The sequence below is a fragment of the Taurulus bubalis genome (genome assembly GCF_910589615.1).
Source record: "Taurulus bubalis genome assembly, chromosome: 1".
NCBI classification, from domain to species: Eukaryota; Metazoa; Chordata; class Actinopteri; order Perciformes; family Cottidae; genus Taurulus; species Taurulus bubalis.
The window spans coordinates 36473039-36499024 of NC_136589.1; the positions used below are offsets into that span (position 1 = coordinate 36473039).

The 25986-nt window shown below is 40.2% G+C and overlaps 2 protein-coding genes across 2 annotated transcripts; both read left to right on the forward strand.

The window, feature by feature from the left end:
* Positions 1-1320: 1320 nt before the first annotated feature.
* On the forward strand, positions 1321-16366 carry lrrcc1 (leucine rich repeat and coiled-coil centrosomal protein 1). Its single transcript, XM_079216027.1, has 19 exons — positions 1321-1369; positions 2016-2221; positions 2360-2425; positions 2508-2675; positions 5031-5197; positions 6390-6581; positions 7095-7294; positions 8035-8206; positions 10070-10218; positions 11215-11419; positions 11720-11859; positions 12168-12369; positions 12938-13123; positions 13601-13775; positions 14123-14286; positions 14685-14893; positions 15146-15283; positions 15683-15818; positions 16109-16366. Exons 1-19 carry the CDS (start codon positions 1326-1328, stop codon positions 16217-16219), a joined length of 3030 nt encoding a protein of 1009 aa, XP_079072153.1. The 5' UTR covers positions 1321-1325; the 3' UTR covers positions 16220-16366.
* Positions 16367-16852: 486 nt separating this feature from the next.
* e2f5 (E2F transcription factor 5) lies at positions 16853-24874 on the forward strand (the record flags this gene model as incomplete). The annotated part of the gene is made up of 8 exons (XM_079227421.1): positions 16853-16981; positions 18746-18855; positions 19145-19306; positions 19696-19804; positions 20437-20749; positions 23710-23847; positions 24102-24140; positions 24678-24874. The coding sequence occupies 8 exons, from the start codon at positions 16853-16855 to the stop codon at positions 24752-24754; spliced, it is 1077 nt and encodes a 358-aa protein (XP_079083547.1). The 3' UTR covers positions 24755-24874.
* Positions 24875-25986: the final 1112 nt, after the last annotated feature.

A 25986-nucleotide genomic window follows, 5' to 3' on the forward strand; every position in this document is an offset into this window, starting at 1 on the left:
AAAAATCAAGATGTGAAAAACAGTTGTCCTTAACTTCAAGATAAGTAAAGATTAAGGAAGAAATGTCAGATAAATAAAAGGGAGTCAAAAGTGCAGACAAAAAACACAGCAATGACGTGTGAGGGATTAACAACATTGGGCTGAGAATAGCAAATTTACAATAATTATAAATGCTGTAAAACTTAAAATGTATATGTTTTACATAATGGAGAGTCAATGTTTTTGTATTTTCTCTTCCATGAATTTAGTCACGTTCAAAAATATTTGATACAACATGCTTATTGTACTGTTATGGTTTATAAAACCTTAAAAGAGCTTAACTGGACATGTGCAGCAGAAAAAAATAATCTCACGATATGATCAAAAACTCCAGAACAGCCACTAAATGGACATCGTTTTTTTTGTCAACGGCGGTTTCCTAAATCAAAAATGAACTTTGAATATCATAAGGTGGATGACTTCTTCCAGGTACCTCTGTAAAAACTGTATAACAACATAAAACTGAGTAACTAAACTATGATACACATACCAATTATTCACAGTGTGTTGGTACACTGTCCCAGGTATAGAGGTATATAGGGTACACACAGGGAAGTAACAAGTGGGAGAATTTACTGTGTTTTGATACTTCACTTTTACATCTCAGAGTAAATTATTGTACTTTTTACAAAACGGCATTTGTTTTATAAATTAGCTCCTAGTTATTTTACAGATATAGATTATCATAACAAATATTTCCAATGAATAAAACATGATATATTATTATGGCTAACCAGCTACAACATTTAAGTTACACAACACATCACTGTAATCCAGTCATATAATAGGCATATATATGATTTTGCATAATGAGTATTTTTACTTCTAGTAGGCCTACTTTGAGTATATTTTTATGCATATACTTATGTGTACTTTTAGCTAAATATAGTTGTGAATGCGGGACTTCTACTTGTATTTCTGCACTGCGCCTGAGTAGGAACCACTGCAACGCAGATGTCCCGGATGTTACTGTTGACTACATCATAGAAACCGGAAGTACGATGTTAAAGGCGGTTATATCAATTACTCGACAGAGAAGAGGCTCAAAACAATAACAACACACGCTTTTACGTTAGATACAATACCATCCAGCCCTCGGCGGCTCTTCCAGCGTTTGTGACTGTGCTTTGTAAACGTTTACTTCCTGAACTCGATGTGCTGGGACGCTCGTTTAACTCCGCTAAAGGCTTCAATCTAAGTTAAGTAGTCTGCAGACTTTATACTTATTGAGTACAGTCTACGTTACACGTGTGTGACTAATAACATAACGGTGGCAGCGTGTCGTAATGGGAGACAAGGAGCTGAGTCTCATTGACAAAAATATAACAAGGTAACGTTTACGTTATTGTTTTGTCTGTGTGTGTGTGTGTGTGTGTGTGTTTGTGTTTGTGTTTACTTTGCTCGATAGTTTCCTGAACACTTGCCCTGAGTCGAATTAAACTTTTAATCCATTGCCTTCAAACCATTAGTAAAAGGGCAGAAACAGCATTTAACGTTCAGTGACTGTGAACGTTACTCTTAATGCAGCAGAATCCTTCCGTCATACTATTACGTGTTAACGCTGATTAGGCCTATATTATTGGATCGTTATTACTTATGAATTCAAGTATAGCAGCATTTTAATTCGCTAAACTAAAAAAAAAGAAGGTATTTGAATAATTCGTACCCCTTTGTACGGTCATTGTATGTGTGTATGTGAAATCCTCTCTGAAAAGTGACTCGTATAACTGTCTGAGAAATGCAATGAGTCAAAAGTATAAAGTATAAAAAAAAGAAGTATGCAAGTAAAGTACTAACCCCGTTAGCGTTGCCTCAACACTGAGTTTAGTTGAGAAGATATACTGAAGACGTTACCTTGATTTTTCACGCTTTCTGGGACTTTTCAGAGACTCGTACAACTTTTCCTGCAGAGCAAATCGGTCGTAACCGTTCTTTCATGGGGAATCTGTCGTTTAACCGTGTTGCTTTCTGTCTAGTTTGCTCGATGTCCCCCTGAGTCCCACTGTAACATCACTCAACCTGCACTGCAACCACATCCCGGGGATCGAGGGTCTGACCTCAGCGTGGCACCTGCGACACTTGGACCTTTCCTCCAATTGCATTTCTAAGATTGAGGGTCTAAGTTCCCTCACTTTCTTGAGGACTTTAAATTTATCCTGTAACTCAATCACCAAGGTTGAAGGTGAGTCTTTTAGTCACCATTTCACTCCGATGATAAATATTTCAGTGTTGTGGTTGTTCTCCGAGTAATACTTCTTCATTACAGACTCTTTGAGCTGTGAAATCACTCGGTTGTTAATGTCCCCTCCCTTTACCTCAGGACTGAATGGCCTTGTGAACTTAACAAGATTAAACTTGTCCTACAATCAGATAAACAACCTCACTGGTGAGTTGAACAACGACTACGCTCTTGTGTCGTTCAAGTGATTGACTCGTAAATGCTGTTGATTTCTGACGTCTTTTTTTAGGCTTGTTGTATCTTCATGGCATTGACTACAAGCTGAAGCACCTCAGTCTCCATAGCAACCACCTGGACAACATTGATCACCTCCTGCAGTGCCTGCTTGGATTGCAACGTTTAAGAGAGGTCACCTTAAGTCAGGATGGCGGAGACAACGCTGTGTGTAGGTCACCAGGTAAGACATAAAAAGCTTATTTTGCAGTATTTGTAATTAGTGGTTGGACTGTAATATCACATAATATCACAATATCATCATTGGCCTTTCACAGATGTATCGTATCAGTACAAACACTCAAGACGGTTCAATTAGAAGAGGTTGAAGTAGAATCTCTGGTGCTTGTTTTGGAGGATTCTTCATGAATTTGGTTGTGTTACACATATTTATACATTTCAGTTTATTGGGCACTTCAGTTAAACTCCACCTTTTTAGACTGCACCTCAACACCTGGTGCTAGCACTTACTCCTTGCCCTATCCTCTCACTATAAAACAAGGCATCGCTGCCTGTCTGTCTGTGAGTATGTCCTACACAAAGCTCGAGAACCATCTGATCTTTTTCACACTTGACCAGTGCATTGCTGGAAGTGGGTGCTATATCTCCAGATGGTGGCTGCGCTATAACAACAAACTTCACATTTTGGTTTGTAACTTTTAAATCATCAACCAACTTTCAGCAACAACTTTTTGTCCTGGAGTCTGTGGGTCCAGATGAATCTATGTATGCTGCGCTCATTAACATTTTTTACGCCATTTTTAATTGTGTCCAGATCTGTTTTTAGTTGTCTTATCTGTATATGCATTGAAGGAGGAATTTAAAAGCAGAAGTACTTGTGGGTCGTACACATCCTCCTGGGCCCTGTTTCTCGTACCTGGCTTACTGAGTTAGCGGGCTAATTGTCAGGATAAGATGACGTTCATCTCCTGCTTCTCAGCAGAGAAATAAAAAGAGGTTCCTCTGAGTTTATTTGCCATTGTACTGTTAGAACATCGTGGTGTCAGTGCTCCATTATTATCCCTTTTTGAAGAGGAGGCGCATTTATCCAGATGACTGACTGTCTGGCTAGAATTAACGAGACCGTTTCAGCGTGGATCAGCCGTGAAGAAACCCAGATAGCCTGATGTCAATCATTTCGCTAATTTAAGCTGGATAATAGGACATTTGCTTGACTTTGTTTAGCCAGGTACGAGAAACAGGGCCCTCTACAGGTTTAACAGATCTATATTCCCCTAAATACCCACAGGCAAACAGCATGTATACTGAAAAGGTATTCTTTAAATCCCGGGTGATCATGGGAAGTAATAGTCCGGAATGCGATGAGGTATAGTTAAAAAGTATTTAATAAAAGGTTCATCACAAAAACAGCGTATGCATTCTCGCTTGAGGCCCTCTCTTGCTCACAGATTCACAGTCACAGTTACCTGCCGCCTCTGTCCTCCAAGAGAGCCCCTTCTAGTCGTGCGTGTTAGTTTATCCCACACATTCCCATAGCTACATAAGGCCCTTCCATTGGTTAGTTCTATTATTTCACACCTTTTTGTGCCTTTTTACTCATTCATTCGCCTGCAGCACTGCAAATGACCTGACCAAATAATGCTCAGTTGTTGTTGAACATGTGCTTATTCAACCTTTTGGAGGCTTTATATGCAACTATAATGTCCATCACGTTTCTAACTAAATATCCAAAACACCTCTCAATTCAACAGCACTACAACTGCACTATGTTTATCAAATATATCCTATGTTTTATTCATTTATCAAAACTCTCTAAAACAGTGATGACTGAGTTTATAGGTCAAATTTGTGTGCTGACTCTTTTCTCCTCTCTCTCTCTCTCTCTCTCTCTCTCTCTCTCTCTCTCTCTCTCTTTTTCTCTCTCTCTCTCTCTCTCTCTCTCTCTCTCTCTCTCTCTCTCTCTCTCTCTCTCGTCTTTGATGCATCGCTCACTAATCCAGTGAATAATTGTTTGATTTTGCAGAATAACTAACTCATAACTCTCCCTTTTTGTATTCACAATAATGAAAGCAGAATGCAAATCAGTGGATGTTGACAGCTACTGATGGTAATGACTGGTATATTTATCTCTTTAGACATCATATGTCAGTATCTTTTCATAATTGTATTGACTGAATTCATATGAATGTAACATCGTTGCAGTGTTTTCCTTTAAGTTATGCTGTGCCCCCATGATCCATATCTTCCAGTTCATGATTAATTCACAGCAGTAGCTGTTGAAAGCACATATTTAAATCCATGAGGGCACACTTAAAGTATTCTTACAACCTTTGCTGTCAATACGTGAAGTTACACTTATAGTGCTCATATCTCATTGGGTGAGCTGAATCAATAGTGCATATGAGGATAGTACACACAGAGGAGAAGTTATTTTGTGCAACATAACCACCCTAACACCTGATGTTTTAGCGAAGCCATAAACCACTAATGTGACAATACTGTATAATGGTTTTGTGGACGGACTTGCAGCTTTTGCCCCGGCAGGTTTTTTAATGTATGTGTGTCTGTCTTGCTGCAGGTTACAGAGAGATTGTTATTCAGTCGTTGCCACAGATCTCTGCTCTGGATGGTCTGGACCGGCTGGGAAATCCATCACATCCAGGTCTCGGGAGTCCCTGTGATATCCCTGGTCTGGAGGACTATGTGGACCTCCTGCTGTCCTCAGATACTAGTCACAATGAAGCGGTACGTTTTGATGCCATACCACCATTATTAGCCTTGTATTTATGCCATTATATTTAATTATAATTACTATATTCAGGTTAAATTGTTTCTTAATTCAATGCTTATTTAACCAGGATGAATTTTAAAACACTCACCTGGACAACATGTCAAACACATAGTCACAGAAGAACACACACCGTTTATTTACAGCATTTATATGTAGCACAATAAAACCGGGCATGAGAGGAATAAGAGAGAGATGCTTTACTTTGAAGGGCCAGTGTGTAGCTTTAGATATTAACAGAAATGGAATATAATATTCATTAAGTAGTTTTTTTTATTAGTGTTTCACCAAAAGGATATTTATTATCATTTCAGGACATGTTGTCCGTGAAAGTGAACAAATTGAAAAACCTCAGTTCCTGGTGCAGGTACTCGCAATAATATAAAAATAACCAGTAAAAACATAAAGGTGTATAAACCTGAAAATAGAAAATATATATGTATATAAATTTGCAGCAAGAGGGACCCGGGTTATGTCTACTGCATTATGTCTACTGCATTGACTAACTAATAAATAAAAACACTTTTTATTACTTAAGAAGCTCCCTAATGCAAAACATTTCAAATATCCACATTCTGCATTTAGAAAATCTGAGATAAGTAAATTATGAATTAGCCTTTGTCAGTGGATGTGGCATTTTATATCCAAAATAGTTCAGTCCAGAATCTAAATGTGCCAAAAATGCGAAACTTGTATTCCAGCTCTTTATGTTGGTATTTGTTTAATTCATATACACATGCATGACAAAAAGTGTGAGCTTCCACTGCAGAGCCTGTCCTCTCTCTTACTTTCCAAAATGTTAACAGAATAACGGTCAGTATTGTATACTGAAAGCGTTTGGGAGACTTATTTAAGTCGGGCACCTTGCTGTGACGTGATGGTGCTGATCATTGAGCCTGTGTTATCCTTCAACCAAAGTAGTGCTTATAAATATCAGATTCCCAGAGGTCACTGAATGGCTGGAATATTGTGTAATTTATCAGAAAAATAGAAGTTAGGGAATATGGTCTCTTACCAATAAATTGCTTATTGAAAATTGAATGTTAAATAAATTGCATCAGATGGCAAAAATATTTTTCTTTTCAGCAAAACCAGCTGCAGTGTAACAAAATTAAATGGAAAAAAGACAAGTTTAAGTTTCTCTTGCAGGTTCGAGAAGATGTCACTCTCACCACACCCCGCATCGATGAGGTGCTGACCCAGTTTCGTCAGCGGATTGCCTCCAAAGCAGTCACAGATCCAGCTGTACAGGTTCGCTCTCCTGTGGCCAATCCAGCAGACCCAGTTAATGAACAACGCATCCAGAAACTGGAGCACCAGGTGTCCCAGCTCATCCAGAAGGTGCTTATTTAACACCGCTGAAAGCCATTAAGTCAATAATTAAGTATTTGTGTGAAGTATACAGCAGGTGAGAGTGGGAGAAGAAAAAAACATTGATGGATTATATTTCGATTAAAAAAACAGCAGTAGTTAGCCATCATAGGTAATCATCCTCTTTTACAAAACAGGTTATACATCACATATGATATTAGAAACTGGAGTATTTCAGCATTTTCCGGACTAAGAGAACATTCTTCCCTAAAGATGCCTGTGTGGTCTGCTTAATTTGTCAGTTCTAGGTTAAGTATTCGTGGTTTCCAAGCAGCAGCCCCGCTTTGATATCACAGTTGTAATTTATTTACCCTTTTAGTGTGAAGTTTTTATGATTAAATTACATTCACAAGTTTTTTTCCCAAATGTAACAATTCATGGTGCCGTATACCCTATGTTTTATTAATTTATGATTTTGTTTGCATTTATCTAAACAGATACAGTAGTACATATTTTTTAAGTATTTCTGTAATTTTTAACCAGGCTCCTGTTGGTGACAAATCCAGTTGCCCTACTCATTCTGTGGCAATGGTACAGAAAGCCAAGAGGGACACTGACCGCACGTCAGAGAGTGAGTGTGACAGCGGGAAGGAAAACAGGAGGCGCACCAGGATCCCCAAACATTGTAACAACATAACATCGAGGGCGACCCCCAAGAAGATCAAGGGCTGGAAATCCGACAGGTAATTTTGCACCATTTTGTTTTTCTCAGTTATCAAGTAAATTACTTTGTAATTTAAAATAATTGGTTTTGCTGTCATATTAACATGTGTTTTCCCTGCTTTTGTTATAGTAGCTAAATGCCACCCACGTGAAACCAAAAATTCATTAGAATTCTCTGTTAATGTTTTAAAACTCAACTGTGTGAAGACATTTAAGAAAATCAGGGAGTGTATTTTTTAAGTAATGATAATCATACACACGTTATGATGGTGTAATTGACAAAGCCTGCATTCATGATAGTCAAACACAATATGCAGCAATGAGAATTTCCATTTTGTACAGCATGCATCAATATAATATCATCAGGTACCTTGAGTATAAATTAAACCCTTTTACGTCTCAGCTGGAAGATGGTCATACATTTCCCTCCTCTCTCTTAGATACTAAAATTGCCATCTGAGTCCCATGATTAACGATCGTGCTTCAATGCTCTACCCCCTCATCTTGCTTCATCAGCCACTGATAACGTATTCAGGGTTTAGTAATTTAACTTAAGTAAGCGCCCACCCGTCCTCATCAGAGGCAAGGTGATTTTTAAATATTAGCTCCAAATTCAATTCAAAGTTTTTCAAACTTTGCTTACCTATAATAGTGAGCAAGTTGTCTGCTTTGACCATTATTGAACCAGACTCTGTTTCTCATCCATTTTACAGCTGGTTCAATACTTGTGTTTTACATGCACTATTTGTTATATGTGCAGCGATCAGGAGAATCATAAACAGAGGAGTTCAAAGTCTGCTGAGGGGCACCGGAGGCAGGCTGGCGGCCCAGGGGGTACAGCCTCAGCGGGGCTGAGGAGAGGACCTGTGAGAACTGCTGAGGCCTCAGGCAACATGAAAACCAAGTCTACTGAGGAGGAGGAAACCTACAGGGTACGACAAGAATAGGTCACCTGTGGTCTGCACAACAGCTTGAATGTAATGTAATATGAAAAAGGTTATGTCTTTGTTCAAGAGGAGCATAGACATCCTCCGAGTGTTTGTAATCGCATCTCTGTGAAAGCATACTTTTGTTTGTATTTTATTAACTTTTTTTTATATACACAAAACCAATACAAAACAACATGCACCTACAGGAACAGAATAATACACTCACCTAAAGGATTATTAGAAACACCTGTTCAATTTCTCATTAATGCAATTATCTAATCAACCAATCACATGGCAGTTGCTTCAATGCATTTAGGGGTGTGGTCCTGGTCAAGACAATCTCCTGAACTCCAAACTGAATGTCAGAATGGGAAAGAAAGGTGATTTAAGCAATTTTGAGCGTGGCATGGTTGTTGGTGCCAGACGGGCGGGTCTGAGTATTTCACAATCTGCTCAGTTACTGGAATTTTCACGCACAACCATTTCTAGGGTTTACAAAGAATGGTGTGAAAAGGGAAAAACATCCAGTATGCGGCAGTCCTGTGGGCGAAAATGCCTTGTTGATGCTAGAGGTCAGAGGAGAATGGGCCGACTGATTCAAGCTGATAGAAGAGCAACTTTGACTGAAATAACCACCCGTTACAACCAAGGTATGCAGCAAAGCATTTGTGAAGCCACAACACGCACAACCTTGAGGCGGATGGGCTACAACAGCAGAAGACCCCACCGGGTACCACTCATCTCCACTACAATTAGGAACAAGAGGCTACAATTTGCAAGAGCTCACCAAAATTGTACAGTTGAAGACTGGAAAAAGGTTGCCTGGTCTAAAGAGTCTTGATTTCTGTTGAGACATTCAGATGGTAGAGTCAGAATTTGGTGTAAACAGAATGAGAACATGGATCCATCATGCCTTGTTACCACTGTGCAGGCTGGTGGTGGAGTAGCTCCAATCATTTCTAATTGGTTTCTTGAACATGACAATGAGTTCACTGTACTAAAATGCCCCCCACAGTCACCAGATCTCAACCCAATAGAGCATCTTTGGGATGTGGTGGAACGGGAGCTTCGTGCCCTGGATGTGCATCCCACAAATCTCCATCAACTGCAAGATGCTATCCTATCAATATAGGCCAACATTTCTAAAGAATGCTTTCAGCACCTTGTTGAATCAATGCCACGTAGAATTAAAGCAGTTCTGAAGGCGAAAGGGGGTCAAACACAGTATTATTATGGTGTTCCTAATAATCCTTTAGGTGAGTGTATCTACCCAATAAAAAGAAGACAATAACAAACCACATCAAAACCTTCCATGAGACTTTTTGCTCAATTTGAGAAACTCAATAACCTGAAAAAACTGACTTAACTTATTTGGATAGTACATTTCATACAGTGTTCGCTTACTGTGCTTCACACACAATTATTATTAACTAAATAAAATAGGATATGAGTTTAGTAACGTAAATACAAATTAAACCTTTGGGTGTATTATGCTAGTAGCGGCTGATGTAGCCTCCAGCTGCTAGCCTCATGCAGAGATGAGGAGTGGTCTGCAGAGGTCTGATAAACTCTCTAACTCCACAACCTCAGGTTTTTTTTATTTCAAATTTATAGTCCTCAGACCCAACTGACATGGACTCAAGTGACATCACTTAAGGCAATTTATCTGATTTCACGCAGCACAAAATGCTTTATGCAATGTTTTAAACGTGCAGTCGTACTCCCTAAGACTTGTAAACAGACTTTAATGTGTAAAATCGGTGGATCTTAACAATATTTTGTATAGGAATTGACTGATACTTGAATCTTTTGAAACGGTCAATGTTCTATTATGCATGCCTCATTCAGTATTTGTGCATATGCTAGACTATTGTGGAAGAGCGTGACCAGGAAAGGGAGAGGCGTTGGAAGGCTGAGCAGGCTGTGAGGAAACTAACAGAGGATCTAAATTGCCTGAAGACAAAAGTCGGGGAGGAGAAAGACCTGCAGAGCATGGCCCTGCACACCACCGACAGGTAAGAGGAAAACCGGCTAGACACACAATGCACGTTTGCACACGAATCTTCACATGATTCAGTGCAGTAACTCTAAAGCATATATCATGAGGAAAAAGGATAATTGGACTTGTCTCTGTGGATTTTATTTGTCAACTGCATAATGGATTATCATCCATTTCAGCCCTCTTCATATTTTGTATTGGCTCTCCTGAGACCAGGGCTCGCTGCCTGTCTCATTCTTGAACAATGAGTATCCATCCCACCATTACAAATCCTCAGTATCATTGTCCTGTAGCCTCTCATGAAATCAAGCACACATTTTGTCTCCATTACTCCAAAACCTTAAAGTATGCCTGCAGTTGCCTTTGATGTTAAAACTGTTAGTGTAAACACCATTAACCTACGCACCCAACCTGTACTCCTATATGTGAGACTGTTTGGCTTCCACACTGCATCCATAGAGCCAGGTGTAAGTATTATAAGTGTCACACTCTGATGTGATAAATCTGCATTATGGTTGTAATTAAAATTTTGGTGACAAGCATATGTCTGCTGCTTTATATTAATCAATCTTAACCGTCACTGTGTAATGACACTGAACACGGCAGCTACTGTTGACTCCCTCACTCGTCAGGTGATAGCTTACAGTGAAATGACTCGGCGTACTAGTTGTGCGGTTATTGTAGGTTGTATTGTTTCCTAAATTCTCCATGTGTATTCTTTCCTTTTTTTCTTTTTTACCAGACAGCCCTTTTATATGTTTTTTCCTCTATGTATATTTTCACGATATGTTCATTTTCTCTTCCTTAAAATAAGATTTTGACTACCGGTATGCTGTAATGTCATATTTCTTCAAATTCACAGCAGTTTTTAACAGCAGGCAATAAAACACAGGGGATAATCAAGGGCATCACAAAATTGGTAGAGGTTGCCTATACCAGTTTCCATACACAGTAAAAACAGCCATACAGGGTATTAATCCTACTGCTCTTATGGTTTGTTCTACCCATACAGACTGAAAGAGTTGTTGATAAAAGAGCGATCGGGTCGCTCTGAACTGCAGACTCGTGCTGAGGAGCTGGAGGGGAGGTGTCAGTCCCTAACCCAGCAGCTGGAACAGGCCCGCAGCAGTGACGATCAACACAAGAATGCACTGTGCAGACTGGAGGAAAGCATCTCCCATGGAGAGGCACTCAGGGCTCGCCAGCAGGCTGAGGAGGTACAGTAGTTAGTTTAGTAAACCTGAGAACTTTTCATCGCCATGTTGATACACATTAGTTTTCATTCAGTCAGGAAATTTGAGCATGGCTGTTTAGAGTCATACATTATGAAAATATCATGCTGTTTCGGTTCCCTACAGCATGTTAACTCCCAATGTCACCGTTAGTTTTAATTAAACCAGCGTAGAACTTCATGATCTCTCCTGCAGAGGGAATGTTTGCAGCCAGATGAAAGGATTCAGCAGAGATTACATTCAGCGCCGAGCGTATCTGATAAAACATGTTCCGGCCTTCCTCAGATGAAGCGGCACCAGGAGCTGGAGAACAAGGCAGCAGCTCTGAAGAGAGAGTCGGACATCCAGAGAGCCTCCATGCATCAGTACAAAGACAAAATGCAGCAGCTGCATGAACTGCTGGCATCCAGGGAACAAGAGCACAGGTACACCTAAAGGATTTTACTCAGAATCACTGGTAGGAGTGTTGCATAACATCAACCTTAGCCCGTATTAAAAGAATACAATCTAAAACATTTTCTGCCAAATATAGATTTGGTTATTTCACATGAAAGGTTTTTGTCTTTGCTCTTCTCACAGTAATAAAACAGTAAATAATCCACAATAGCAGTATTATATATATACAGTTGGAAATTCATGTTATGACCCACATATTCCCATTTGCATGCTCTCAGATTTGTGTTAAACCTTTAGAACGGCTCAGTGTACTATGCTTGTTTGTATTGTCTCACAGAAAACAGTTGGATTTGCGGTTGCAGCCCGGCGGGGCAGATTTCAGAGAGGCACTGGCGAAAGAAGTTGCATCAGTGGAACAGAGACACGGCCACAAGGAGGTGGAGCTGCAGGAGAAACTGGCAGAGGGCAGGAAACAGTATGCCGCTCTGGAAGACGAGTTCCGCATGGCGCTAACCATCGAGGCTGCTCGCTTCTCTGAGGTCTGATTTGAGATAGATGCAAGCCATACAGGTGGCCTGTCATCACTGCAGTGTCTGCAGCTCTACATTCTCTGCACAGTTAAGCTGATACATTATTAATGTGTCCAGTAAAAAGTGAAATGACTGACCTGGAATTGACCCCAATCTAGATAGCTTCAGCATAAGTGTGAAAGCTGAGATTGAATTAGGGTCGTCTGACTCTGGACAAGTAGTCTGTAATTCACACAGAAAGAAAGGATTGGATTTGAATCAATCTTCTCATTATGGTTACAGATTTCATTCACACATTCTGCACACAATGTAATCTTGTCTACTGCTAACACACCTTTCTACTTAAAGCCTTCGACCTTTGGAAACGTCTGAATATAATTCAGATTGTGAGTCAAACGCTCGCTAATGGAAACCTTTAAAAATATCTTTCATTAAATGCGTAACTCTGAAACCTCTTCTGTCAGAATGTGACATTGATTGATCACATTGTCAAGCCAGGTAATGCTCCAACCAAAGTGCTTCACTCTGTTCAACTCTCATACTCATTCGATTCCTTGTCCTCGTTCTGCTTCTGTAGGTAAAGGAGGTTTGTGATCAGATGGTTGCAGAGCTGTTGGGGCTCAAGGCGAGCCTCGCCCAGACCCAGCAGAGGGAGAAGAAATCCGGTTCCCTGGTGCAGGAGCTCACAGCTATGGTCAAAGAACAGAAGTCCCGCATCACTGATCTCATCAAAGCCAAGAGAGATGCTGTCACTGATCTGAAGGTACAGCACTGAAGTTAAAGAGAGAGATCTGACTGAATTATTTAGGATAAATTCTCTGATCAGGCGTAAAAGATCCCATTTTATATATTAGCAGTGTTGGGCGAGCTACTTGGAAAGTATAGTGCGCTTAGCTCCCAGTAACTCTGCACTAAATGAAGCTTCTCTACACTGAAACTCCTCCCTCAAGAAATGTTGCAAGCTAAGTAAGTAGCGCTACTGCCCAACACTGTAAATAAGATACAATAGAGATAAGCAGTTCTGGGCATCAGTCATATTGTTCAGCCTTTAGGAGACTTTTAGGGCCTCATGAATGCTGAATGGTCCAGCTGCCTTTCCATCTGTCAGCCATGACAGATGGATGGCTGTTGATCATTAATACTCTCTCTCTCTCTCTCTTTCTCTCTCTCTCTGTCTCTCTCTCTCTCTATATGTATGTCTGTCTGTCTGTCTGTCTGTTTGTTTCTGTCCCTCTGCCAGAACCGTCTGCATTCCTTGGAAACAGAGGTGGCGCAGGATCGGCGGCTCAGTCTGCAGCTCGAGTTGCTCAAGAAGGACAAGGCTCGACTGTTGTCTCAGCTGACGGCTCAGGAGTCGGTGATCGATGGCCTCAGGGCAGAGAGGAGGATCTGGGGCCAGGAGCTCGCTCAGCAAGGTGGGAGCCGTCTAGGAGGGCACATGTTCCCAACTTAGAACGCCTTTTAGTTCATGGAACACTTGACAACTAGTTTTAGTTGCTCATCAGACACAGGGTTTCCCCTGAGTCCAGCTCTCTCTCTCATATTGGCCAGCAGAGTGAGTCACTCACTTTAGTCATCATGAAGGAGACATGAGCTGTTTGGCTTAATACTGTATGTGCTAGTGTTTTATTTCATCCGTAACGAGTAAAGCCTGTCATCTAGTGGTTGTTTGTGAGAAACACACTCCATAGACGGTAGACCACCAGAAAAACAAACACAGAATGCTTCCAATTTCACAAGTGTATGTATTTCTCTTTCCAAGGATCATCCTTGGCTCAGGATCGTGGACGCCTGGAGGCAAGGACAGAGGTGCTGGGCGCTGAGCTGGAGACTCAGAAGAAACAGAACGAGAGGGACAACGATGCCCTGAAAATCAAAACCAAAATCATTGCTGACCAGACGGAAACCATCCGCAGACTCAAAGAGGTAGTGGAAAATAACGTTTATTATTACAATCAACACTTGACATGATGAAGGCACTGGCAAATGACAAGGTAGTTCAAAATGTAAACCACAATTTGATGTGTTGTTTTTCCTTCTTTACTGAAGATTTCAATAAACTTATGTTTTTTCTTTTTACAACATTTACCAAAAACACTGACATCATTTTATTATTGAAATCAGTATGTCGTTCTTAAAACAAAAGATTCCATCATACAAGAACCTGCCACTACTTCCAACATTTGTATTTGTGCATTTTAACATGAACATTACTGTGTGACTGGTTTATGTGTGTTTATGTATTTCTATCAATATCTCTTCTGATTTTATCTTGGTACCCACTGAAGCCATTTCTCTTCCCCCTCTGTCTTCCTGCTGTCTAGACCGTGCAGGAGCGTGACGATCAGATCCGTAGGCTGAGTGAGGAGGCGGTCAAGACCCAGAAGAGGTCCCAGCAGCAGCTGGAGGAGGAAACGGCTCAGCAGGCTGAGCTGAGGGACCGACTGGAGCATCTGAGTCTGCGCAAGGAGGAGCTGAAGCAGCAGCTGGAGGACAAGGAGGCAGAGCTTGAGGATATCAGAAGAGTTTACAGGCAAGCGTCCCATCACAAGCACACACATATATACTAGATATACGCTATCTAGAAACATAGATATACCAGAAAAAAGAAGAATCTGTAAGTATTAGTTAATAGGAATAACTCATGTTGTTGTTTGAGTAAAGCTCACCACAGCTCATGATTTAGACCAGCTAGCCTTAACGTCTTCCTGATCAGATCTGTTTCTTCACCATCATCAAGTTGAGTTATTTTTCCTTATTCCTCCATATTTATTTGTCCTACCAGTGATTCCAGTAAGAAGTGGCAGGCGAAGGCAGACCTGCTGACTCGGCTGGAGAACCAGGTGACGCGCATGAAGGAAAACTTTGATTCCAAGGAACGTTTGCTGCTGGAAGAAAGAGATAAAGCAACAGAAGCGCACAAGTACGATACAACACATCCAAGCAAACATTTTAAAATTCTTCACAAATCTGCGGTTCTGTTGCATTTTGTGAAGTTATCAACTCAGTTCTAATACCCCACATGATCACATGATGTTAATATTATTAAACATAGCTCCTCCACCTCTCTCCCAAACCCAAAAGCTAGAACATTTTGAAGATTCATAATTGTAATAACATATTAGTTATGAAGTCTGGGTGATCAAATCATGATCAGGGTGTATTAAATCCCCTTAGACAGAAGCAGAGGATTTGTTTATGTTTAAGTGATTCTCTTCTGGGGCCGTCCACCCCACGCTAAAAGGTAATTGTACCAGGGAAGTTAGTGTGACACCCAAGTGTCTTGTATAACATTTAGTTGTATTGGTTGTTTGTCTTGCAGAGCTGCAGTAGAGAAGTTACACTGTGTGGATGATGCATTTCGTCGACAGCTAGAGTCTGGCCAGGCTACCCATCAAACTGAGCTGCTTCGACTGGCGAATGAGAAGCAGAAACAGATTGAACGAGCCAATCAGAAGGTACAATATATACCCTAGGATAGTTTTCCTCCCAGTTGGAAATCAAAAACAGGTGCTTTGTGCCAGTTTATATATATATATATATATATATATATATATATATATATATATATATATATATATATATATATATATATATATATAAACAACATATAAGGATTAATAAGTGTGTGGTAAATACACTAAACCTAGTCTTTGTTTGATCTTGTACAGCAGTGTGATTTTCTTGTGTTTTACCTTCTTTGAACTCCTGCATTCAAAAAGGTTGTATACGTGTGTGTCTTCTTCAGGTGTTTGACGTGGAGGAGGAGATGCGTCAGCTATTGGAGGAGACGGAAACCATTAAGAGAATCACGGAAGAGAAAATGAAACGTCTCACAAGTGTTCTAAAAGACTTTTAACAAATTAAATAGGACTTTGCAGCTATGGCAATGTATGAATTTAAATTATAATATATATTTATTTGAATGAATAAATGTACCTGTTTTTTCTACATGTTTTATCTTAAGTTATTGTTGTATTTTTTTTGTACATCACGATTTATCTAATAAATGCCCTCTTGAGCATATTTTTGTCTTTTCTTTAAATTATACATACATTTGTGTCAACACAACTTTAAGATGAGAACACAGGGTTTGATGGGAAATAAAATGAATACATATTTCATCCATATGCAATGTGCAGTAAAATGCCTGTCACACCTTTATACATGAAAGAGAACTAGGATTTAACAAAAAAGTAATAGTAAATAAAATAAGTATGAAGCACATTGTGACTTGATAATTAGTATTGTTTAATGTACGGTTGAAGGGGGAGGCTCAAAATCTTGTTGAGGGGCGCGAGCGGGACAAGGGTTGCCATGGCAACCGTAACCTAACGTAACGTACGGTCCGTTGATTTAAAAACCCTGCTGCCGGGTCCACAGTCGTCCTGCTGAGACGTTACGTTGTAGTGTAACGTCCGTTAATGCCAACGTTAGTGAAACACAGCGGCTGACTGTAAAAGCAGGACTCTCTGTTTTAAAGAAAAAGAAGATGGAGTTTGAGGCCACGGAGACTGTTCGCTCGACACCGAGTCGCCACGAGAAAAGTTTGGGGCTCCTCACGATGAAGTTTGTCAGTCTGCTTCAAGACGCGAAGGACGGCGTCCTTGATCTGAAAGTGGTCAGTGAAACCGAGAGCAGCCAGCGGGCGTTTGGGGGGGAATTAACCGGTGTTCTGTAGCGTAGCCTCGGCCACAAAGGGCTGTCAGTCACCACCGCCGGTCAGGTGCATTGATTTGGTGAACAGGTGGACTGGCTAGAGCCGCCATTACCTCCTCGGTTGTTGGTTCAATAACGCAAACTCACAAGTGGGGGGATTTTTTTTTTTTATTAAACTACTTGTTTACACAGAGAGAAAGTGCGTAGCTACCAGTTTCCAGTCATATTGTTAATGGAAAGAAACCAATTTGTACTGTTAATTACATTTAAAGTGAGCCCCTCCCCCCTTCAGTATGGAGTAGGGTAACAAAACAAACCTGAACTCGCGAGGCAGTCCAGTTTAATACTATGTTGATTCATGAGATCAGGACTGCATTTATTTTTGATCCTCTTTTACCAAAGAAGAGTTAGCCCAATCTCTCTGGATACTAACTCCTTAAAACAAGACTCTGACCCAGTCTTACCAAGTGCATATCTATGGGTTATTTGGGTTATTCAGACTTATATTTCACTCCATATACACCTTGCATTTTTGCACTTTATTATTTCATTTTCTTACATTTAATACGCTCTGCTATTTTATTGTATTGTGTGTATATATTGATGTAACTTTCCTTGCTGATTTAACAAACAAATGTCCCCCTGGGCATGAATACATTATATATTCTATCTATCTATCTATATATCTATTTACCAGGGCACCCACAAAGTCATTCATCCTTTTAATCTTTAGTTTGTAGTGCCCTGATGAGTTTTTAGTGCCCACATATGAAGTAATTCACATGTGGAAAAAAATGCAATGATTACAAGGAATATCTGAAATATATATATTTTTTAGTTTTTCTGCTTTTCTTTTGTCATAATGCTCAAGATTAATTTGTATGAGCCTCTGAGCTCTCCAAACTCCCTCCTACTCACATTGGGAACCAGTAGTGTAGCAACTATTTTAATAATTGATTAATTGTTTCGGAGACAAAATACCTAAACTCTGGTTCCAGCTTCTCCAGATTTTCTGCATTCCTGTGTTTTATGACAACATAATATCTTTGCTTTGGATTGTTTGTCAGACAAAACAACACATTTGGCAATGTCGCTTTGGACTGGGAAAAGCAGGGATGGACACAGTTTCTGATGTTTTTATAGAATAAAAGATGGTCAACAAATTAATTGATAATGAAAATAGTCCATGTTCCCTCTGAAAGTTTCCTTCCTACTCTCAAATGATAGTTTTCTTTTGGCTGTCCGCTATCAGCTAGAAACTAACAGTGAATGGACATTTTTAAACCCCTCCCCTCAAACGTCGAGGTACACTTTGTTGTACCATCATCTGCCTCACTGCCCTTAATGGTTAGACTAGTGGATGTGTCTCTGCACTGAAAGTGTCTTCCATAATTCTAACTTATTTCATCACACTAATAGCAGTTTTCCCTCCCTTCTTGCGCGCCAAAACTTGGTAATGTTTACACAGCAGGCTTCTTGGACCCTTTCCCTCCTCCTCCTTCCTCCTCTACTATTGCAACTGTCCTCTCCTGCCAAAGGGTTTTATTTTCTGTTTGTGCAGCTTATTTGGCCAAATCCTTAATTTGTTGGCTTTGTTCGAGTGTCTTTCCCACAGAAGTTCTGGGTTTCCTGTTGAAGGCTGGTCTGTGATGTTTCTGTCAGCATGGTTCATATTAAGCTGCCACTCAATAAGACCCTGAATGGAGATGTCTGACTGAATTAACAGGCTGCAGACAGCTTGGCAGTGAAGCAGAAGAGGAGGATATATGACATCACCAACGTACTGGAAGGAGTGGGGTTGCTAGAGAAGAAAAACAAGAACATAATCCAGTGGAGGTTTGAAAAAACTATTTTCATATTTTAATATCCGTGAAATATTTTCTTTCTTACTGATAAGTCAATGCCTTCGGTATCTTTGAACTCTTGTTGTCAATGTGAACGATTTGAGAGGATCTCCCATCCTACCCTTATCCATTGCATTTTTAAATGAAACATGTTGATGCTTTTAGCAGCCAAATCTTATCTTTAGTTGCCTGTTAACCTGCCAAAATGAAGCAAAACATTCCTAGTATACGACTTATACGTAATACTTGCTTGTCCAATCTGTAATCTTCCTTGTGTCTAGGGGGGAGAACTCAGGCAGCCAAACTAAGGAGGTGCTAGAACAGGTGAATGCTTTGAAGGCCCAAATTTCTGACCTGGAGGCTCAAGAAAAAGAGCTGGACAACCAGAAGGCTTGGCTAGAGGAGAACATCAAACACTTTAACCTTGATCCCATCACCAACACATATCCTTTTATGCCATCTAGCATTAAACCTATTTTAAGGTTAAGTAGTTTTTGTTTAGTCCAAATCAGGTCATAGGTTTTGTGTATTTCATTACATTCTCTAATATTGAGTAAACGTTCGTCTACAGTTTGTAACTCTAGTCCTCTTGAGGCCCCATTTATTCATTTCAGAGAAAAGAAATCTCTACTTATCCTTTTAACATTGTTTGTTATTAAGAAAATGCTATGAACGGAGGATTATAAATACAATCGCTATTGTCAGTCTCTTGTGAAACCACGGCCAGGCTAATCCTGATTTGCACAATGCTCACAGTCTTGTTTTTCCAGTTTATTGTCTTCATTTTGCTCCCCAAAGTAATCTAGCTCCTGTTTCCTTGACACCCTTCCACTTATAAATTTGTCACACATGAAGACATCTGCAGTGCCTTCAGCGGAGACACTCTTCTTGCTGTAGTGGCTCCTGCTGGGACCCAGCTGGAGGTACCACTACCTGAAACGGTTGGTCACGTCTTACAAGCTTTCTTTATCGATTGGCATACGAGTAATTTGGTTTTGCCCCTTGAGAACAGAGACAATAATTCCCCATATGTATTCCTCGTTTTCGCTGGTAAACCACATGTAGTCTGTTATAAAAGCAGGCTATTGTGACATGTGAAGTCTAACTGAACATAGAAAAGGATCTTGCGAACAAGGGACAGGGTTCTCCGCACATTTGGCTGCTTGTTCTGTACGAGCTGGCATGTATTTTCTGTAGAGTCTCAAAATAGTGTGATTAAATTATTAGAGACAATTAGAGACAATTTTCAAACTTTCTAAGAAAACTTGCACACGCTGAACTGAGCATACAAACTCACTGGAGATGCTGCACTTTAGCTCACATTCATAAACATCCTGGTCTAAATGACTTCTCTACTCTCAAACTGTCATTTATCATCAGTTGACAGCACCAACTTGTTAGTAAACGGTTGCCCATTTAAAAAAATGCTCTGCTCCTAGGTTTCTGTGGATTAGTCACTATAAGCGACCCATTTTACATACAAGACGTCCTGTGACCCATTGTGTATATAGAATAAAAACAGATTTCGATCTACTGTAATGACGATAAACGTATCTACACTGTTGATCCTCAGGGCCAGAGTGGTCAGAAGAAGTACCAGGTAAACCTACGCAGCCACTCAGCCCCCATCCAGGTCATGCTCATCAACAGAGATTCAGACTCCACGATACCTGTGGTCTTCTCTGTGCCGCCCACTGACGACATCTGTCCAATGCCAACTCCACCGAGCACCCCCGCCAGCCTGCAGAGGTTCCCTTTCTCCATGTCGGTGTACTCCACCCCCTCCTACTGCAGCCAGGACTCTCTCTGCTCAGACCACCAGATGGTGCTGCCAGAACTTGATGAAGTGCTGACTCCATCGTCCACCCCTCCTGATGTGCAGATGGGTAAGCATAGGGACTTTGAAGATTTTATTGCTTATTAACTTAGTCTAGAAAACCCCTATTATTATTATTATTATTATTATTATTATTATTGGGTTTTAATACCCTCATCTTAGGCTGCAGTGAACAAAATTGGAAAGACAAAAGCTTGACTTTTTTGATTTTTATATTTTGTGCAGGGTCATATTTCATACATACAGTAAAAGTTATCCACAAAGAACATTTTTCTCTCTCAAATCCTCCGTTATGATCTATTTGAAATAACATCTTCCATCCCATGAGTCAAAAGATGTTGGTTTTGGTCCCTCCCCCACTTGTTTTGTCAGTTATTGCAATATGAATGGTGTTGGATGTCCACAGTGATACTGTCCGACTGTGCTTCATGTTTCAGTTAAATGAGACCAGAGCAAGTAGAGCAAATCACACTTGTGAAGACTTGTCTACCAAATGTCACCAGCAATATAACTCACCCAAACAAGCTTACTAGACGATAGACTCAATTGCCACAGAGCGACAACTGATGCAGCAGTTGAATATAACAGCCCTGCAAGTGTGTCTTGTCTCATTCCACATAGTGACACCATGAGTGGGAAACTAGTTTTAATCTGACTGCACCTTTTTGGGGGGGGAAAGGGTCATGAATCAAAGGTGTGCAAAGCGATTACTCATTCTAAACTAAGATGCTCCTTGTTCTCAACACCAGGTGCTGCTGCTGCCCTTTTTGTTTTGTGTGTAACTCTGCACTTAGACAAATCAGATGGTCAACTTGTTGTCCAATTCAGTTTATTTTATATAGCCCAAAATCACAAATACAAATTTGCCTCGGAGGTCTTTACAATCTGTACACATAACGTCCCTGTCGCGAGACCTCACATCAGATCAGGAAAAACTCCCCCAAATAAAGATAGTGAAAACCCTTTCACAGGTTTTTGTGTTGTTGTTGTTGAACTGTGTTTCATTATACTTGGAGTAAAACATTTAGCTTATGATGATGGTTGACTAAATATTGGCTGAGACACTTTTTCAAATCTCAGTGTTGCAAATCTAAATGTTTCATTCAAAGACATGCAACATCAGTTCTTGGACATGGGAGTCAGTCCATGTCCAAGAACTGAAAGTATCAAATTGCAAAGGAATGTTGTCAGGAAATCAAATCCTGATGACAAACGGTAAGAAAACACTTCCGTTATATGAATGAATCATGTGAATTTGGTTGACTGTTGCTTTAAAAAGTCTGCTTTCGATCAGCTGACTCCAAAATATCAGATGTCACACATGCAACAACAGGAAAACATTTTCTTTTGAAGTCATTGCTTGCATCTGTAATACAATGCAATCATAATGTAACAGACACCGTGTGTGCTTCATGATAGCTTAAGGTTATTTTAAGGTCCAAGTTTAACGTTGAACTCAGTGTTTTGAAAGCCTTAAATTCTCCATCTCTTTAGAATTAACTATCTAAGAGAAATGAATGAGGAAGAGTTAAAACCCCTTGTTTCATAATCTTTTTCCTCCATCAGCCTTAGTTGGTGAATGTTCTGTCTAATTCTTCTGTATAAAACGATCAAGTTTGTCTTATGACAAACGATCTAAGCTGCGCACGTGCGCGGCCGCGCAGACCTGTCGAAGGGGCCGCGCAATAGATTTTTCAGACCGCGCACATTTTTCTGACCGCATATAAACGTTTTTTTTTTTCAGGAGTTAAAAATATTTTTTGCGCCAGTGTTTCTGAGATAGGAGTGAGCCATCTTCACAATAATAAGATCTTTGATGTGACGTGTCGAGTCTTCTTGGCCAATCAGCGTCCCGTTTCTCGACATGCGCTCTCTGTACCTCTGCTAGCGCTCTGCCTCCGTTAGCACCCCCCACCCCCGCTGTCCTCCTCCGGGCGCCAGGAGCGAAGCTCGCCCAGAGCGCCACATGAGCTCGGGCCGGCGCTGTTTAGGCTCCTCTTGGCGGGCCCTGCTCCAGCAGCTATAGGCTACCATGGCGAAAAGAAAGGCAGAGCAGGCGCCCCAGAAAAAAGTCTGCCTAACGTTCAAACATGAGTGGCTAGATGAAATAGTCCAAACTGACACAGGTAGGATGAAACTTTCAGACATATTTAAATATGAAGAATATGAAGTTATTAAATTGTTTATATAGGCTACCTTTAGGAAAAATGACACCATGTCAATTTAATAGGCCTATAATTATTGTTAAGCACTGCATTAGCATTTTTCTTTCAATGCAGTTCCACTTAAATGTTGTACCTGCTGAGAAATGACTAAACACCTTTGACACTTTTATTTTTGTATATATATCATTATCAGTCATAACCAGTGAACCAGTCATAACCTCCCCTTATTGAAGTTCAACAAAGATCCTTTAAGTTCAACTAAACTGACTGGTAAAACACCATCATTAAAATGTTCCCAAAGTCCAGCCATTATAAAGGATATTGAATAAATATCAACCTTGTATACATATTAATGCATTTGCTGTCATCTCTTTGAATCCCCTATGGCTAACGCAGGCTTGTGGTCATTTTCGGCAGGTCGCGTGGTTGCAAATTGCTCACAGTGCTGAAATGTGCGCTCAGAAAAAAAATGTTTTGCTCAGTGCTGAAAAAAATTAGAGGGAACATTGGTCAGGATGTGTGAGAACAGATAGCACTGGCTAAGACGTTAACAGACTATTCTTCTCAAATTGAAACTCATTACATAAAAAAAAAAGAAAAAAAACACAAAATAGACATTTACTAAACAATATTTACTGTTGTACAACACAATATTGAAAACGTTGACCAAGAAAACATATTGCATGTTTACATGATGGCCCAGGTTTACAGATGTTGGCAGGTGCATTTTATTACTTGAAGACACAGTCTTCGGTATGAAGATCCTCAGTGGAGGTTTACTTTTCCACAAGGTGCTCTGCTGTATAGCTGAGTGATGTTGTTGCACCTCCGATGATCCCTGCAGAGTGTCGCAGTCAGTCGGCAGCAGCGTTGGAGCAGCAGCAGATGGACCTGGCGGGCCAAGAGTTCCAGTCTGTACTGGACGTGAGCAGCCTGTTGAAGCTCAATGCTGCTGGAGACCACATGAAGGACGGCCGAGAGGGTAAGGCACAGGGACACGGGCGCTGCTACGCTGTTTACTCTTAATTACATCACCTTCATTTCAGTTAAGGTTCTGTAAAGGCTTTAAGGTCTCAGCTTGCTTTTATTTAGAGTGTTTATCCCAAGCTTTAAGACTGGGACTTGTGGGAGAAAATGGCTGAATAATATACTGAACTTTTTTAACATTCTACTCAGTAGTCTGCAGTGACTGTTCCATATACTGGGAAATGGAAACATGTTTTAATTCTGTTGTAGGAGCTGTCGACCTGATTGATGAGCTAATGTCGACTGACGGTAAGCGTCTGAATCCCTTGACTTACTTTATAAATGAAAAATTGGATCAACAAATATTTGCCATGACAGTGTGTTTAAAAAGAGAATTGACAGAGTGTACATCCATCAGCTCTGTGAGGTGCTAAAGTGTGCATGCTAACATGCTCACAGTGACTTTAGCTGGTGTTCTAGTGTGTAAGCACCAATTAAAGTTCAGTTGAGGCCGATGGAATGTCATTAGTTTCGCAGGTATTTGATCATTAACCAAAATATTGGCATTCAAGTTTTGACCTGATGGTGGAGCTAGAGGGAAGCGTCAGGGGATCACCAAAGTCAGAAGGACCTCCACAGAGCACTGTAGATATCCGTATCAAAGTAAAATCAATGTATGATAAGGTTTCTGACATGTTTCTGTCTGGACCGAAGTGGTTGACAGTCCAATGTTTGTTTGTTTGTTGCTAATAATTCTATAAGAGTCTCTTTGCAGTCTTTCTATCTGTCTTTGTCTTATTCGTGATTTTCAGTATGTTGCACTATTGATGCTCCTCTCTCACGCAGGAATAGACTACAGCTTCAACCTGGACGACAATGAGGGAGTGTGCGACCTGTTTGATGTGCAGATCCTCAACTACTGACGGCTCGCCGCGCCTCCTCTGCTGCACGCTTTCACAATCTCAGGAGCTGCCTCTGCCTCTCTCTCTCGAAAGACACTTCAAAGATGCCTTTTCCCATTTTTGTTATGACATGCCATTGCCATAAACAGATATTTTTTTTACACACATTTAGACTACTCCGCTGTCTGCCAGACAGCGTCAGCTGGCTGTTTGCCAACACAAAGTGCCTGATTTCATTTGCCAAGAGATATTTGTGAAGCCACGAGTCATTATATGTCCACTTAATGGTTTCACTGGGTAAAGACCATTCACTGAAACTAGTTGCTGAGCCGATTTAAGCCAGGACCAATCCTTCAGCCTCCTTCTGCACTTTTGCATGTTAGTATTTTTCCACATCCAGTGGAAATTCTGAGATTCATACGACGGCTTTACTTTTTGTTCATGAACAGTTGGGACTGAGAGTGTTTTCATATTGGTTGATATTCACAGTAGCATGTAACAACTCAGTATTTACTGCTTTCTAACATTTGATACAGGGTCGATAATCTAGTTCTGGCTACGTAAGTAAGAAATTTAGGGTTCTTTAAAAAGCATATTGTGTAAAAACGTACTCAATTCAACAGTTATATTTGGTCAAATGGCAAATTGTATTTAATGAGTGAATGTTTCGGTTACATTTTGTGACCTTGTTCTCATGTGAAAATGGCAGAAAGATTTATTTTCTAAATTATTGTGACACTGCCATTTTGGGCCTCAAATATTTTTTATTTAGTTAATTAGTTATATATTTGAATAACTAATAATTTTTATTTAATTTAAGGAAAGATATTTCTTGGTTCTAAATTGTTGAAGATGATGCTGGTTGACCTGCCTTAACTGTAATACAAGTGAATTAGCCATATTTCTGATGTGAAATATCTGAAGTGGCATTTTTGTATATTTATAGTTTTCTTTAAATACAAGTCTAATGATTTGAGTTTGGTTTGAACATAAAATAGAGAAGGAAAACAAATGATTTCAACATGTACTCAACTTTTGTCACGTAAGATTAGTTGTCATGGTTGTATTAAACCATACAGGTGTTGTTATTCTCACACGCACACAGTTTGATGCCCAGGTTTTCTTTTCCTTTTCTAACGTTTTGGCTGAGTGAAATGTTTTGCTCAGTTAACAGATGGCAAACCTCAGTCTAATTGATTCCACATGAGAGAGCTCACTTGCCAGAGCACGACCTGCAGCATCACTTGATTTGT